The 17,364-nt window shown below is 49.0% G+C and overlaps 1 protein-coding gene across 1 annotated transcript in view; it reads left to right on the forward strand.

Moving 5' to 3' along the window:
• PXDC1 (PX domain containing 1) overlaps nt 1-9,204 on the forward strand; it is a 30,289-nt gene extending 21,085 nt beyond the window's left edge. The window contains exons 4-5 of the mRNA XM_032250059.1: nt 4,165-4,276; nt 8,065-9,204. Coding sequence (XP_032105950.1) covers nt 4,165-4,276; nt 8,065-8,182 — 230 coding nt within the window. The 3' untranslated portion in view covers nt 8,183-9,204. The remainder of the gene's footprint in view (nt 1-4,164; nt 4,277-8,064) is intronic.
• Nucleotides 9,205-17,364: the final 8,160 nt, after the last annotated feature.

A 17,364-nucleotide genomic window follows, 5' to 3' on the forward strand; every position in this document is an offset into this window, starting at 1 on the left:
ATTATTTCATGGAATCAGTCATGCATGCGATTAAAATGGTTACATTGGTCAAAGATTCTTGCTATAGATATCGAGCGGACTTCTAAAACATTCACGTTGTATATTTGAAGAGAGACCCCAGATGCTATAATTTTTCTTTAATGACAACATTTTCTTCCCTTCTTTTTTATTTACATCATAACAGATGTAAGGCCATTACCAACGATGGTAACAGCTGTAAGGAAATGCAGATCTCAGCCTTGATACGGTGACTTGAACTCATCAATTTCAGCCACAAAATCTGATCGTTCAGGTTTAGGGGGCCTGGAAATAGAACATTGTTTTTCATTAATGTGGCTTCTGTATCATCTCAACCTTACTTTGACTATATAGGGGTAGCCCAGTTGGCCAGTTAATGTTAATGAAAGGGCACTGAATAGTCAGGATAGATCACCCAGGACTCTTGACTGAGCCTGCAGCATTTGCTGGATTCTTTTTTTTTTTTTTTTTTTTTTTTTTTGAAACGGAGTTTCACTCTTGTTACCCAGGCTGGAGTGCAATGGTGCAATCTCGGCTCACCGCAACCTCCACGTCCTGGGTTCAGGCAATTCTCCTGCCTCAGCCTCCTGAGTAGCTGGGATTACAGGCATGCGCCACCATGCCCAGCTGATTTTTTGTATTTTTAGTAGAGATGTGGTTTCACCATGTTGACCAGGATGGTCTCGATCTCTTGACCTCGTGATCCACCCGCCTCAGCCTCCCAAAGTACTGGGATTACAGGCGTGAGCCACCGCGCCCGGCCTGGATTCTTTACATACATCATCTCCGTCTGCACACTGGACTTGGGAATGGATACCGTTATTCCCATTGTACAGATGAACAAACTGAGTGAGAGGTAACCTGCTCTCCAGGCATAAGTAGCAGAGCGTCCCTAGCTGCAGAGTCGACATACCCTCCAACCTGCTTGTGCCTCCTGAGGAGCCAGCATCCCACACTGCGGACACGCCATACTTCCTAAGGCTCTGGCCGAAGGCACATGGCAAGTTACCGGTGGACCCTGTTACAGGTTAGGCTCCCTGGTTCCGTAGCCGTGAATCTCAATGAAGCCTTTTGCTTGAAGGTACAAGTTCATGGCCTACACCATCCTCTTGTGAAAACTGACCCAGGAGAGCAACTCCCATTTAAATATCTGCTGTCCCTGGTTGAAACAGGGCACAGACTACAGGCTTAGCAGGATCATCTCCCTAAATCAGTGGTCCCTACAGTTAGAGGCTTGCTAGAGCTAAGTGCTTTTTCTTCTCTTTTAAAACTGCGGACCTGTACTAATTTGTACAGCTTTCCCTAGGACTTTTTTGTTAAAGTGGCCAAGTAAACAAAAATATGAACTGCTGCAGAATCTGTGCTCCATTTTCGACTAGGACAGGCGTATGAAATGTGCACGTTTCCGTAGCTTTTAAGACAATTTGCTTTTCAGTGAACCATCCCTTTCTGAACCCAAGTTGGGAATGAATGCTCTGGAGGTTGCTGCACGCCTGCCAGCAGTGTAGCCCGGCTTGCCCCAAAGTGTTTTGAGGTCCTGGGGCCGAGAGCAGAGGTGGGATCTAGGAGGGAACCGGAGCTTCTCAGGGACCATCTTTAGTGAAAGGCAAGGGTCTAAGCGAGGCCCCTCTCTGGGCCAGGCCTGAGGCAGCAAGGTCCATGCAGGAGGCATCAGACACACCTTAGTGTTTGCAGGGCCCAGCCAGTCTTCCAAATAATTAAACCACATGTATATGCATGTGGCTTCTTATCATAGGTTAAGGAATTATTTCTTACAGGTCTATTTTTTGGGGCACTGGTAAAGACTCCATTTTGTAGAGCTCCAAATTTCACATTTACGAAAGATTAGGCATGCAAGGTAACCCTTCAGAATTTCCTTCAGAAGTGATTTGCAGCAGTGACATTTGTTTTAACTTGTAGGCCATCATCCAACCAACTTCCCTTTGCAAAGGGGTGGGAGAAAGGGGAGGGGGCTGTCAGCAGGCTGCCTGGAGGTTGCTCTGAGGTTTCATGTGCTTCCCAAGAAAGACAGATTTGGGTCAGAGTTAATGAAAACAATAAACGCAGTGGTTCTGTGCTGCCACCCATTTTAGATAGAGAGGCGAGGGAATCTTAGTTTGTCTTGTTCAGATCTAGCAGTTTTCAGTCTGCCTGTTCAGTGAGGCTTTCGTAAGCATCTTTCTGCCCCTTTTGTACCTGGAAGTGTGGCTGACCCCAGAGTTGGGACACTGACCCCTCTTTGCTTTGCAGAGCTCCTTCTCAGGGCCTGCAGCCCCACCAGGTGGGACAGGGAAGAGCTGAGGACTGATGGCCCTACGAAACACCAGCAGCCCCTTCTCCAGAAAGACAGGCGGAATTTTAGCGATGACTTCAATAATCTGACTGACGAATCGACATTTTGATCATATGGGGGGGCGAGGAGAGAATCTGTTTTTCTTTCCTCATTTTTGCGTTAATTTCCCTACTTGTCTTCATATGGAAAGAAGTTCACAGGACTGAGAACCAAATACCTAGAAAGATTAAGAATAAACAGAAAGTGACCATTTCAGTTACACAAAAAGCAAATCCATACACCAGAACAAACCAGTCTGAATTGTGGTAAGGCATAAGAAACAGTGAAGGAAAACAGTCGCCCAGGCAATCAAGTCATCCGATGGGGCAGTGAGCGGTGTTCCTGTCGGGCCTGGCGTGTCCCGGGAGAGGGTGGGCTGTCTGGAGCTGTGCCCCAAATGGGAAGAAGATAGTCCCTTGGGTTTGAGAAGGCACCAGGAATTTGGAGTTGTTTTTGGCATGTCTTTTATGATGGGGTACATAGAGGTTCTGATTCGAAAGAACAGGCAAGGTGGTCCTGGGTGTAGAAGTGAGGTTGGGAGACGAGCAGCCTCGTGAGCAGCTGGAGGGATTCAGCGCCAACAACTGGCCATTGCTACCAGATCTCATCTGCTGAGCGAGGGGACGGAAACGCCGTCCCTCAGAAAATACAAATGAACGCTACAGCTGAGCATCCACCACCCTTGCTTTTTATACTTAGATGGACCAGATGGTGTTATGGGATCCAGGAGTTCATGGGATTTCAGAGTGAGGAGGATCCTCAGAGATTAATGCACCTTTGAAATTTTCCAGTGGAAGAAACTGAGTCCCAAGGCTGTGGAACTCATTGTCCTGGCTCTCATTCTTCATTCCAGCCTTTCCAGCCAAGGACGAGCGCAGACTTCCACCCTCTGTAGCTAATGCATGCGGCCAGTGTGGACATAGGAAGTCATTTTTCTTTGTTGGCTTTTCTAAATTACCCAAATCTGTGCTTATTTGGAAAAAAAAAAAAATCATTTACATACAGAATTATATCAAGTAGAAAAGTGAAAATCACCCTTTGGTTTAAAATACACACTGAGAAGTAACTCAGGAATGGACAACCAATAATATCATGTGTTCTCACTTACCAGTGGGAGCTAAGCTATGAGGATGCAAAGGCATAAGAATGATATGGCATTTGGGGAATTGGAGGGAAGGGTGAGGGGGAAGGGTTAAAAGACTAAGACTACACATCAGGCATAGCGTACACTGCTTGGGTGACGGATCCACTAGAATCTCAGAAATCACCACTACAGAGCTTATCCATGTAACCAAGACCCACCTGTACCCCAAAAACGATTGAAATAAAAATAAAATAAAATGCACACGGATCTCATTCAATCAGAATACAGCAACCCAGGGCAGCCGGTATTGTTACTCCTGTCTTCGCCATGGGGAGAGCTCAGCAAGGTGGGTACCCTGGGCACAGCCATGCATCACTGTGCCATAGATCCGCTCTCACATATAAACTCACAGATGTGAGCCCGGTGCTCCTGCTGTGCACTCCAGCTTTAAGCCCACAGCGAAGGGCATATGGTGAGAGTCGTCAGCCAGCAGGGCACCTTTGTCTGGGTAGACACGCAGCAGGCCTGGTGCCTGTGGGGGTTGACCTCTGCCCTGACTTTGTGCAGTGGGGCTCTGAATGGGTCTCAGGTGCACAGCGTTCTCTTACAGTGTGGAAGAGAGAGGTGGGGAACAGGTGGAGGAGAAAGGAGGAGGATTGGGGTCAGCCCCAAACTAAGAACTCAAGCACCAACCCCTCTGGAGGACTCACCTTACTGCTTTGATTTTCAGAAATCATGAGGTCCAATGGATTTTGTTTAGCAAATACCGAAACAATAGTAATTGACCACAGTATACCAAACGGAAGAGACCAGCACCTGGGCGTGGACCCGACAGAGCACTTGTAAGTATGCTGGTTTCAGTATCATTTCATAGACTGTCCTAAGCCGTTTGCCTTGCAGGATGGGGCTGTTTTTATGGAAGTCACTGGCTACCCAGAGCCACCCAGCAGTCCCTGTGTGCATTTGGACACTGATTTTAAGTTTGTCTTTCCTAGAGTCTGGTGAGATCTTGATTAGTGAATCTGTGGAAGATGGAGTTGCCAGCTACGAGGGGCATTTAGGATACATTTTGGGGTTGGGGGCCTGGCTTTTGTGGGGCCCTGAAGAGTGTGATGTTGTCTCCAGGGCCAGGAAGGCCACATACCTCACACACAGCAGTTCTGATTCCCTGGGACGGCGACACGTTTGCCTCACTGGCCGGCTATGGGGTGGAGCCTGGCCTGCAGCCCTGTGCTAAAGGTGTAGGCTGTGTCTGATTACTGAGGCTGGACAGCCAAAGCCAGCACTGTCTTCTCCGCTCTTTCTGTCTCTGATTTGACTGTCACACATGCTCTAGAGAGCCCAACACTGGGGCACTGTGAGGCACAGCAGCCTCAGCCTTGGCTTTCCTCCAGGCATCTTCTTGGTGAATTACGGGGGCACCAGAGCTTGGCCTCTCTTTCCTGACACAGCCAACTCCAGGCTGCTTCTTGGCTGTATGAGCTCAAAAAGTTACTTAACCTCTCCTGACTTCTCTTACCTTCCTGGGACCATTCTGCCGGTTATGTTGAAGGCCACGGAGGACGAGTATAAAACATCCCACTCGAGACCCGCCCCCCCCCAGAGGCAGCTCTGGCTGCAGAGTCTCCCTGTGGGCCCAGGAATGACATAGGCTGGGGATGGCCCAGGTCTAGCCCCACCCATTTGCTAGCCCTCCGCAGCAGCAGATTGAAACTAGAACTAGGCCGGCCACGTGTGCCGAGCCCCACATCCGGGTCTGTGAGCTGCGGGGTGTGAACCCAGCCTGAGCCGGGGCTCCAGCCGGTGGCCTGAGCCTCCTCTGCTGACCCCTGCTCTGTGACTGAGCATGGAGGGGCGTTCCCTGTCAGGCTTGTGGGACTGGCACCTACTAACAGACCCCACGTTCTCAGTTCTAAGTGTGTCTCTCGGGTAGACGGTTCGAGAATCTTTCCCAGTGGAGGGGTCCTGAGCTGCTGGTGGCAGGAGCTGTGCCGGCCTTGCCCTGACCCCACTGTACATAACTCATTCCCTCATTTCGTGTGGGTCCCCCATGCTCGCAGGCTGGCACCATGGAAATATGAGGCTGGAGTTAACTATGAATGAAAGAAAGAGGCCCTTTGGCTTGGCAGGGGTAGTGACTGGCCAGGGACTATGAGGGGGCGAAGGCAGATGGGGACCCTTCCTCATCATCATTTGTGCAGGCCCTGAGTCTGCAGTGTTTCCAAGGGCACCTCTTTCTATCTCCAGGAGGCCCTCAGCATCCTGGAGTGAGGCCAGATTTAGGAGACAGGTTCAGCTGTGAGCAGCCTGGAGCTGGGGAGAAAGGCACGGAGAGGGAAGAGGTCCGGGAGGCGTGGCTCTTGCGCTGCCCGGGCTGTGTGTGGACAGGAATGACAGGTTTTGAAAAGGCAGCCACCTGTGCTGGGACACCTGGCTCACAGGGAGAGAGGGTCGGGAAAGTCTCCATGATCCCAGGAAAGCCTAACAGAAACGCCTGCCATGGGGCTCAGGAGCATTTGGAAGGAGTTCCGGCTCAACCTCCTGGGCCTGTCTCTGGCTGCTCCAACCCAGGCAGCGCAATGGAGTTGGTGGTCTAGTTGCAGTGTGTCTCAGGGACGATCTGTTTCTACACTGCACTGCTGTCAGCGGGGTAGGGGTTGAGATTGACCAATGGCACAGAGAGATGCCATTTGCAGAGCTGGAGGCCTCACCCCCCCACACAGCTGACCTTGCCGGCACCTGAGGCTCACCGTCCTTGCCGGCATCCAAGGCTGACCACCCTCGCTGGCACCTGAGGCGGACTGTCTGGTCTGAGCCTGTGAGCCCAGTGCTGCCAGGCCCATGGCAGGGCCCCACAGCAGAGTCTTAGCAGGCTGCTCCCCATCTGGCCCCAGGGGGTAGTGGGCACCAGTGCCCTGCACTCAGGGAATGAATGAATGTATCTGATAGAGACGGGGCTGGCGGGACTTCTGGGCCCCTGCAGGTGACAGTCTCAGCTGGTGAAGAGATTGCCTGACTTCTGGGAGGTCATTCAGGACCAAGGGACCAGGCAGTTCTGTGGGGACCTCCGGGGGGCTTCAGTCCTGTGACTCATTTACCCCGAGCATCCCAGTCCCCCTCTGTCCTCATGTCCCCAGCGTCATCTTGTGATCTGGGCAGGGAGGACAGGCAGGTGGTGGGACACTGTTTGGGCAGGCACTGTGGACCTATCCCTCACCTGACTTGAGCCTTTCAGCAAGTCCAAGATTCCCCCTCGGGTTTCCGTTCAGCCCTGGTTTAGCGAAGGGATTTCACTCCCTAGGATGAAGTGGGAGAGCTGCTCTGTCCCCCTGAGCTCGCACAGCTCTCCTACCTGCAGCCAGGTCTCTCTGTGCCACGGCCTCCACCCCAACCTCGCACTGCCAGGACCATGAGCACAGGGAAACCGAGGCAGGGGCTGACCCCCCCCCCCCCCACACACACACACACACACTCCAGGCCTGGCCATGGAGGCAGAGGGGAGGCCCACCTCTGTGGCCTCAGCCTCTCCTATCCAAATGCCTTAAAGCTGCCTTCCCCCTTGAGGTCAGCGGAATTCGCACAATGTACTAGGTATAGGGGACTTGTGCTGGCCCTGCCTTCTTCTGTGTCCAGCCAGGGGCCCGAGACTCTGTAGTCTTCTTGGTCACAGCAAAGCTTTCCAGATATGGCTGAGTTCCTGCAGCTGTCGACGGGCCAGGGCCACCTGCAGGCACTGGGAGGCAGCTCTGAGGTGGCTCCCAGGAGGGCGGGGTGGCCTCCCTGGCTTGGGCTGATTCGTAGGTTGAGGCAGATGGCAATAGCACAGGCAGCACTGCTCCGACCCCCTTCCTGGGGAGAATGTTCTTCTTGTGCTTTTCTCTTTGTTATGCCCTTTTAAAGACTTGGAGTCTTTTACCAGCTTAGGAGGCCGTGCCGGGGCTGGAGAGGGAGTGGAAGCAGTTCAGTGCGTGGGGGTCAGTATAGGGGGCTTTTACATCCCCTTATGTTTGGGGTTTGTATTCTTCCCGTAGTTGTCCACACCCCATTTAAGCTCCCCACATTTGGATGCTTCTCATCCGCCAGAGCCCGAGTGAAACACACGCCCACATGCAGGCTTCCCCGCTGGAAGGTGTCTCCCCGTGTGACCTCCACGGGCCTCGCCAGCTCCTCTCCAGCCTCCTGTTCCCTCGACAGCCTCCTGTGCGGACATGTGCCGTCTCCGCTGTGGTCAGGCTGTGAGCCCGTGACCATTCTCTCCATGCTGTCCCCAGGGCTCAGCACGAGGCAGGCGCCTCTTTCCTGAGGACAGACCCTGCCTGCCTTGTCCACCACTGATCCCAGAGCCTGCTGGGCATGGAACAAGAGGTGAAACTCTGCACTCCATGAATGAAGGCATGAATGGAGGCCTCGCTAAGGAGTGACTAACTAAATACAGACGGCAGTCTCCAAGGCAGTGGAAACCACAAGCTCTGGCAGTCTCAGAGTAGGAGCCAGCTCACCAGTTAATTTGTAGCCATGGTTTTTTGCACACTTCCTAGTGGGCATTGAAAGCCATGCTCACAGGCCCAGTGATGTTTGGTGGTGATCCCAGCAATGAGCCAGCCCTCACCTCTGTTTTCTCTAATTTCAGATTTGAGAACGGCAGTGAGTTTCCCTCAGAGCTGGAGGACGGGGACGACCCGGCAGCTTACGTCACCAACCTGTCGTATTACCACCTGGTCCCCTTCGAGACAGACATTTTGGACTGAGCCTCTCCATCGGGCCTCCCCCACCTCAGCCCTTCACTGCCAGCTCTGGTGCTGTCCACTGTGCTGGCCGCCATGGCCACAGCTGCTGCCCCAGCCCTGGACCTCCCAGACGACCCAGGCCCCACTGACGCTAGGAGACCGAGGTGTCCTGCGAGTGGAGCAGCGGGGGCTCCTAGTGGTCCAGGCTGACCGTGGAGTCTCCAGCAATCCAAGCCCACGGCCCAGAGGCCACAAGGCCTTTGTTCTGAGGGTCTTCACTCCCTGCTTGGTGCTTGCAGGGCTGCGCACTTCAGGCCCGGGGCAGCTCCTATGAGCTCGCCCTCACTGTGACTGCTTCCTAGGAGCTGCATCCAGCTTGGTCAAGTGGCCCAGTCCCCCCGGCCACCCTGGCTCCCCACTGTTCCCTCCCACGGCAAACACATAAAACGTCTTGAGGGAGATTTTGACAAGTCACCCATTCCAGATGCCACAGGCAGGGGATGTTTAGTAATCCAGGATTTCTCTGAGAACTGGGAGGTGTGGCTTTTTGTTGTTGTTGCTTTTGACCTTTTATCTGAAAACTGGGTTTGGGTCAACCCTAGGAGTGTTTGCAGAAGGCCCAGCACGGTGGGGTATTGGCTGCAGGGCAGAGAAGGCGTTCTCACCAGACGCCCGTGTGCGCTTGAACTGAGCGAGCCTTAGTGGTTCTTCCCAGAGGAAAGGAATTTCTTCCCGGCCTGCCAAGTCTCCGGGCCTTCAGTACGGGCCCCGGGGCTGCAGCCACACTACCCTGGTGTGCTCATTGACAGAGTTGCCACCGTGAACCTGAAAGGACAGAAATGGAGGGAAGCCGGGCTCCTTGCCCACGGGAGAGGGCCCCCGTTCTTCCAGCGTCTCTGCTCCCAGTGTCTACTAACGACCGACATTTGCTAATGTAAATAATAGTAAATTATTGAGAATTCTAATTCTTTTACACAGGCTGTTTTTAATCTATTTTAATTAAATAAAATCTGTGCTCTACTTTGGTCTGTCCAAGATGTTTGTGTATAAAATATAAAGGCATGGTTCTTTTTGTCCCCTGCCTTGGGACGGGGTGGACACCAAATACCCCGACTCCTGGGGCCTGGCCCCTCCCATTCTTCCGGTCACATTCTGTGAGTTAGAAAGTGTGTTATGTTCTTACCCTAGGGGAATGATCTGCGCACATTGGAAAATGAACACACAGCTTGTTTTATTTTGGAAGAAGAAGGGGGTTGACAGGGATTTTTCTTTTCTTCCATACTTCTTTTTGGCAGCCACAGGAAATCTCTTTGATGACCCAGCTGCAAAGCACATGGGCTTTCCTTGGGTTTTTCATTTCCCTCTGCTTTCCAGCTGCGTTGTTTAAAGCATTTTGATTTCAAATAGACTAGTAGGCAGCAGACTCGGGTTGACTAGTTGCCTTTTTCTTGACGCGTCAAATTCGGTTCTGTGCAAGGATGGGGCTTCCTGCTTAGTAGCTAAGGTTAGAATTGATCAGCATGTTCATTTACTGCCCATCTGACTTTCAAAGATTGATTCGCCGTTTGGTCTCATTCTCCGGCTGAGAGGCGCTTCTCCCAGCCATGCAGTCACTGCAGTGCCGCTTCCTCAGCCATCCCCTTGCGCAGGCTGTGTTCCTCTGCCAAGACCTGAATTTGGCTCCGCAGCCCCATCCCCTGGCTCAGCCTTCACTGAAGAAGTTTCTCTTCCCAATCCTTGTATGGTGAGGTCTTGAAAGTAGGGATAAGATGTCTAGACATCTGTTGTCCTATTAAGCACATCAGAGCATTCCCTGGCTTCCATTTTTTTTTTTTTTTGGAAAAACCTAAGTCTTCTAAGTCCAATTTTCATATTCCCACACTTGAAAGAACCCTAAGTACAAACAAGTGTTTCTTTAGTACAATGATACGTGCTTACTAGCACTCAGCGGCCCTGCTGGGAGCAGTATGGAGTGGTGGGGACTGTGGTGAGCAGGAGCGCTCAGGCCCCGAGCCAGGGAGCTGCTACCCCTGCTCAGTTGAGCTGGTGGTTTTGCCTGGAAGCATGGGCCCGGTATGGCCAGACATCCTAGTTTTTCCATGAAAGCTAGAAATCTGACTCTTCTTTGTGAAATATCACAATTTCAAAGTGTTGGCAAAAAAATAAAAATAGATTAGAAACCTGACCAAGTGAAAGAATTGTGAATTTTCAGCCTCTAAACTGTCATTTCAGAAAATCAATCCCAGAGCAGTTCAGGTTCATGTGTGAGTTTTCACTCTTGCCCGCACAATCCTCCAGGGACTGGCTTTTCTCCTCATTTGGCTTTCATGCTCTTTGTGCTGCTCTGGCAACCAAGAGACCCTTGGCAGCCGTGGCTTGGACACTGCCCTCAGTCACCGACAATTGTGTGAAGGCTGCTGTCATGAACTCCGTTTACTACCTTAGGCTCCTGTGACGTGGTGGGCGAGTGAAACAAATTCCTGCTGCCAAATTAAATCATTTAAGTCACCCAAGTTTCCTGTTTGAAAAGTGCTTTCGGCATACACGGTTTATGGACTGTGGAATCATCCCTTCTTTGTCCGTTTTGTAATAAATACCCATTTTCATGTATGAGGCCTACTTAAAGTGACAAATGCACAATGTAAACATCACCTAGGCTCGCCACATGATGATTCCTGCAGAACTGATGCGTTTTAGCACTTCCCTCCTTGTGGGGAGGCACATGAGCACAGACCACCCAGTAACGGAGCCGCCTGTGGGCTCATTTATGAGCATACAGTTCTCGTGGGTCTAACATTTATTAATAGAAGTACACGTGGGGGTGTTGGCAGCCAAACTGCCCTGAGCAATGTGTCCTAACCTTCACCGGTTTCTCCTGCTGGGATAGAACATATTCTTGGCTTTCATTTAAGAAGCATTCTGTGAAATTATAAGTTATAAATGATAAAATTATAATTTTCTTTTTATTGCAACTAAAATTGCATGTCCTCTGTGCCTTCCTCCTGTAGGCCCAAGGTCGTAAGATGCAGATTGTATTATTGTTCAGGATGGCAAGGCCAACAGATGAAGAGGTGACTGCCATTGAAAAGATAGTTTGTAATACAGGCAGATCCCACATCAAGGGGGCACATATGCCCTGGGGAAGCATACGGGGAAGGACCAGGATACGTCAAGAGGCAGAAGAATCAAGGGAAGACGTAGCAGGAGACTTTACTGTGGTTACTGTGAGGAGGAGATGGGGAGGCGGACTAAGCAGGCTTAAAGACTGGCTAGTTTGCCGGGCACAGTGGCTCAAGCCTGTAATCCCAGCACTGTGGGAGGCCGAGGCGGGTGGATCATGAGGTCAGGAGATCGAGACCATCCTAGTCAACATGGTGAAACCCCGTCTCTACTAAAAATACAAAAAATTAGCTGGGCATGGTGGCGCATGCCTGTAATCCCAGCTACTCAGGAGGCTGAGGCAGGAGAATTGCCTGAACCCAGGAGGCGGAGGTTGCGGTGAGCCGAGATCGCGCCATTGCACCCCAGCCTGGGTAACAAGAGCGAAACTCGGTCTCAAAAAAAAAAAGACTGGCTAGTTTGATAATTTCAGCAGCCTCCTGGAAATGGGGGCTGTTCCCAGTTATCTGGTGCCTGGTGCTGGGATGATTAGGGCAGGTGGATGGTGACCCAGAGTATGGAAGCCAGTAAGGGAGGTGGTTGGGCTCTGGATTGGTTGGTTTGCATGTGTCAAGCAAACTGGCAGATGAGCCCTTTAACATCTCTAGGAACTGGATCATTCCTGGAGGGGCAGTCCAGCGTCAGCATGGCCCCATGATGTCAAAGCATCAATTACAGAAACCAGAAACCATGGTGATGACACACACCAATCCCTGTGGGTCCCTGGTTGATGGAGGCATTTGATTTTATCTTTTGTGGGAACACAGAGAAAACCAAACGTGGCATGCTTGTATGCTTCATGCAAAAGAGCTTCCAACATGAACAAGGCTCCATGTAGATGTAAATGTTGCTTTTTAAAATTTGAATGGGTGATATATTCCTGTGGTCCAAAAATTTAAAAGCTTTGAAAGGTTTTGTAGAAAGTATCACTCTGCTTCCTGTCCTTATTCTACCTCCCAAAATTGGTTAGTTTCTGGTGTATCCTGCCAATATTTCTTCATGCAAATGCCAAACAAATGTAAGCATACACTTTTTAGACAATAGCTGAAAGAATTCCTCTCGAGTCCATATAGTTTAGCATTTATGGTCAATAACAACGTTGCTTGAAGCTGTGTCTATATTGTTGTCTGTCTGTCTGTCTATCTAATCTATCTGAAGCACTTTGGAAATAGATCATCTGCTCAAACTTCGTAAGTTTTGCTTCTAAAGGGCTTGGCTGATGTGCAGCACATCACATCTTAAATAAGTGCAATTTTATTAGAATTCTGGGCAAAGCATTACACTCCTGTTATTCGCTGCTGTCTGTTTTGGGGGTGGAGGTGAGAATAGGGGTGGTGGGGAAGTGCCCCAGGATGGTGAATTTGCCACAGGCCAAGGGGATGCTCTTGGTCTTACAGATAGTAACCTTGAGAGCAAATGTCTCTCCTGTGCGCACACTCACACTAAACAGGCTTGAGGCAGATGTCGTAACACCAAAATAACTGCCCATTTATATATTTACAATAGAAATAACTGACCCCCAAATCAGAATACTTAGAAATTATGTCCTGCCAGAGTATTTACTCCCTACAAGTAGGAAAAGTCAAATAATGATCTAAAGCTGGCTCTGCCAATATAGGAAATGTAATGGAGGGAATTAATTAAATTAATGCCTCTGAAAATATTATTGGACCAAGACTTTGGAGTTTTCACAGAGGGCATTTTCACACCAAAAAAAGAAAATCAATAAGCCATTTTAAAAAGTGACTGTACCATGCTTTTTTCCCCCACTGTGGACAAGTGAAAACTCGACATAAGCAATGAGTTTATTGGAAATCTCTGAGCTGAATGAAGAGACAACAGGAATGAATTCACCCAGGGAGTCTAAGCCGTAGTGTCTCTCATGTCAGAGCAGCCTTGCCCATAGGTGGCTGTGACTGGAATGTTCAGATGTGGGTTAGGAGGGAGGACCCTCCTCCTAGTCTTAAAGAGTCCCACCTCACCAGGGAAACATTTCTCCAGGAGGAGTGTGATGGGAGAGGACAGGGCACTCATGTTTCCATGCTCTGACGGTGCCCTCTTAGATGGAACTACTATGGCTGACTGCTAGATTAGACACTCTAAGTTGGTTGGGTTGGTCTAGATTTCCTCTCCACCAGATGGTGCTTGATGGGCAATGAACAAGTTTGCTTCTGCAGCGCTGCTGTGGCTGACTGCCCTTCCTCCAACATGTTCTTCCTTAGACGCTTCGGTACATATAGACAGGTCTTACAGCCAAGATTCAAGATCCATTCTTTCCATTCAAAAAGAATTGACACCTATCATTTATTCTAATCAATTAAGTGTCAGTTTTGGAACATAATGTACAAATAGCAATCTTTTATTATGATTGTATTTTTTTAATGACAGGGTCTCACTCTGTCACCTAGGCTGAAGTGCAGTGACATGAACATGGCTCACTGTAGCCTTGACCTCCTGGACCCAAATGATCCTCCTACCTCAGCCTCTCAAGTAGCTGGGACTACAGGTGTGTGCCACAACACATGGTTATTTTTTTTAATTTTCATAAAGACAGGGTCTTGCTATGCTGGTATTAAACCCTTCCCCTCAAGCAGTTCTCCTGCCTCAGCCTCCCAAAATGCTGGGGCTAAGAGAGAACAGATCTGGAGGTGGAGATTTGGGAAGATCATAAGGAAAGAGGAACTATGTAAAGCCACGAGACTGGACTTGATCACCATGAGAGCAAGAATAAATAGAAAAGAGTTCTCAAGACTGAGCCCTGGAGCTCCCTAACATCAAGAGATCCCAGGGAAGCAGAGTGAGGCACATGTGAGCTTGTGTTACACAGCGAACGCTGACTGATACAAGGGCTAATTTCCTTCACGTGCAAAGAACTCCGACTCCTCTTTCTTATTCAAAGAACCCCTATGAATCAATAAGTAAAATAATAATAAAAGGAGAGTGAGACGGGTCAGGGAATATGAAAAAAGTGAGAAGAATGTGGAGTCCTGGAAGCCGAATGAAGAAAGTGTTTCAAGGAACAGCCAAGGAGCAGTGTATAAGAGAGACTTCTTATACATACGATGAGGATGGGAAAAGGATCTGGATTGGAACACAGTGGAAGTCACTGTCGACCTTCACAAGAGCAATTTTAGTGGAGTGATGAGGGCAGCAAAGACATGATTGGAATAAAAAGGCGTATAGTAAAAATTATCCTTCTCCCTCCTATCAATCATCTGCCCATCTCCTAGAACTCCTACTCCGACCCAGGGAACCACTTTTATTACTTTCTTATTTACACATCAAGAGTTTTTATGCAAATGTAAGTATACATGAAAATATATATTCTCACTCTTTACTTTTTTATACAAAAGTTAGCATTCTATGTAGACTTCTGGATACCTTGCTGTTTTTCCTAAGCTATCCTGAGGCTCTTTACCTATCTGTTCTTAAAGAGCTTCCTCATTCTTGGTTGGCTTCTGTACAATGGTTCATTGTGGATGTACCCTGACCAGTTCCCTGTTAATAGACATATGGGCTGTTTCCAGTGTTTTATTGATGATTATAAAAACAATTCTTCAGTGAATGACCTTTTCACAATACATGTGTGGGTATATTTATAGGGCAATTCTTCCAAAGTGGCTTTCTGTGTCCAAGGTTAGATTAATTCGTAATTTGGTCAATGTTGCAAATTTCCACAGGAGTCATGCCAGTTTGCGTTCCCGTCAGCAACATATGTGAAGACAGTTAAGCCTCGATTCATGGAAAGTAAGATTATTTGAGATATTTTGACATTGAAAAATAAGAAGCAAAGGATGCACCTGAATATGCAAAATTTCTTATCCATGAGAATATATTTGCAGAATAGAGATTCTGATTGATTTGCAGGGGTTCTTTCCATTACCACAGGAAGGAAATTAGTCCTTGTATCCGTTAGCTTTTGCTGTATGAGACAAACTCCAAAGTGGGTGGCTAAACAGCTATTTATTCAGCTCCTGGTTCTTTGGGCCTGCAATATGGGTTGGGATTAGCTGGGTGCTTCTGCTCTTTGGGTCTGGGCTGGGCTGATCTTGGCTGGGCTTGCTGAGGAACAGCTAGGGTGGGAGCACTCAGCTGGCTGTTTTTTTTCTTTCTGCTCCATGTGATCAATCAGCCTCCTCCATCAATGGCCTAGGCTTTTTCACAAGGCAGCTCATGGTTCAAGAGTGCTCAGAGCGCGAATGCTCTCATGCAAGTGCTTTTCAAGCCTCTGCATCACATTCCTACTATCCCATTGGCTTAAGCAAGTCAAGTCCAGTCTCCAGGTGATAAGACACGACCCAATGCTATGGATACAGGGAAGCATGAACAAATTAAGGTCATTACTGCGATCAATCCATGGCGGTCCACAAAGGCCTAATCTTAATTCTCTGTCCTAAGTATTTTGGGTTATCACTCTAGTCCCTTTATTGATAAAGCAAGGGACTGTGCTAGAAGTGGCAATGATCCTTGAAGCAACGGATCACAACAGTTTCAGTTCTGGAGGATGAACTTCCTTACAGTGAAGCTCTTACCTTCTGTAGAGAGACCACTCATGATGGTGACAGAGTTATGAGTACCGGGTGCAGGACTATGTGGGATGTGGAATGTGGATCACTTTCATGGCTTTAAAAGCAGATTTTTATTTTCCAAAGTGGTCGGTTTTCCTTCACTCAAAGGGAGCTTAATGACCAGGTATCCCTCTGGCATTCCATACAACCCAGCAGGACAGGTTTGATCTTTGCTGATTTCAACTGCTAACGTGTTTCAGTGGAAACAGACCACATCCAAGCCAGAGCTCTCAGAATCAAGCTGGGACAGTCAGGTGACTGAAGTGAAATGTTGACTCATTGAAAATAGTCTTCTTGACCCTTGTTCCCATCTAATTTATATTTTTCTAATTTATATTTTTCATTTCATAAATGGAGTTGAGTTGACTGAGTCAGCCTAGGAACCTGCTATTTTGGGGCGAAAAGTCTATAATAAAATCCATGAAATTAGTCCTCTGAGAGTGTGGGTGGAGAGGTGACAGTGGCTGTGTGATCCCTGAGGCATGACTGTTTCTGTGACGTGATGTTGTCACCCATGTGCAGGCCTGGGAAACCAAGGAGAGCCCTTGACAGAGGGCAGGAAGAGAAGGAGAAAGAGAAGTGAGTTTTATTGAGCACCTACTGTATCCCAAGTACTGTACAAGGCACTGTGTATACAGAGATGCATAACATGCTCTCTCAGTCCTGAATAGACATCTGACAGCATGTAAGAAATTCCACGAAAACACAGTATCAAGAAGGAAGAGGAGAAGGTGGCGCAGATAGGGAAGGAGGAAAAAGAGAAGAAACAAAAGGAATTACAGCAAAAGAGAAGGTATGTCAAAGACCAACTACCTGGAGGGGCATTGGAAGACTTTCTTCACCATTGTCGAAAGAGGCCCTGACTGTTTCAGTCTCTGGTTGGCTTTCAGATAGCATCAGCTCACAAAGAGTGTGAGCTTCAAATCCACCCCGGTTGCAGGGGCGGGCAGGATCCACAGCCTGTTTATTCCTGAGAATGCGCTGCACTCCCGGCTCAGATTTGAGAGTTAAGAGTTATGTGGCCTGGAAACTTCTTTCACTGTCATCCTTCCACTGGAATTTGGTGTGGTTAAAAGTATTTGGACTTTAAGTCTGAGAGACATGGGTTTAAATCCTCCATCCTGTCTGCATTCACTCACTGGTCTCACAAGTAGGTGTAGGGCGGCTACTCTGCATGGGCTCTGGGGTTATAGACAAGGCAGATGAGGGTCCCGACCCTGCGGGGGTTTACATTCTAGCTGGAATGACACAAAATGCAGTGGTTAGTTACAACAGGGATTGTGGCCGGGTAAATGCATGTACCATGGAGAGACCCGATGTGGCTGGGGATCTGCAGGAGCTTTCATGAGTGAGTGACTTAACTGAGTGCTGAAATGTAGAAGAAGGATAAGTGAGGGGATGGGACGTAGAGGAGGGCAGCCAGAGCGAGAACAGCATGTGCAAAGGGCCTGAGGCAAGAAGGAAGCTGGCCTAAGC

Source organism: Sapajus apella, unplaced genomic scaffold (genome assembly GCF_009761245.1).
Source record: "Sapajus apella isolate SASKATOON/1434 unplaced genomic scaffold, GSC_monkey_1.0 scaffold70, whole genome shotgun sequence".
NCBI classification, from domain to species: Eukaryota; Metazoa; Chordata; class Mammalia; order Primates; family Cebidae; genus Sapajus; species Sapajus apella.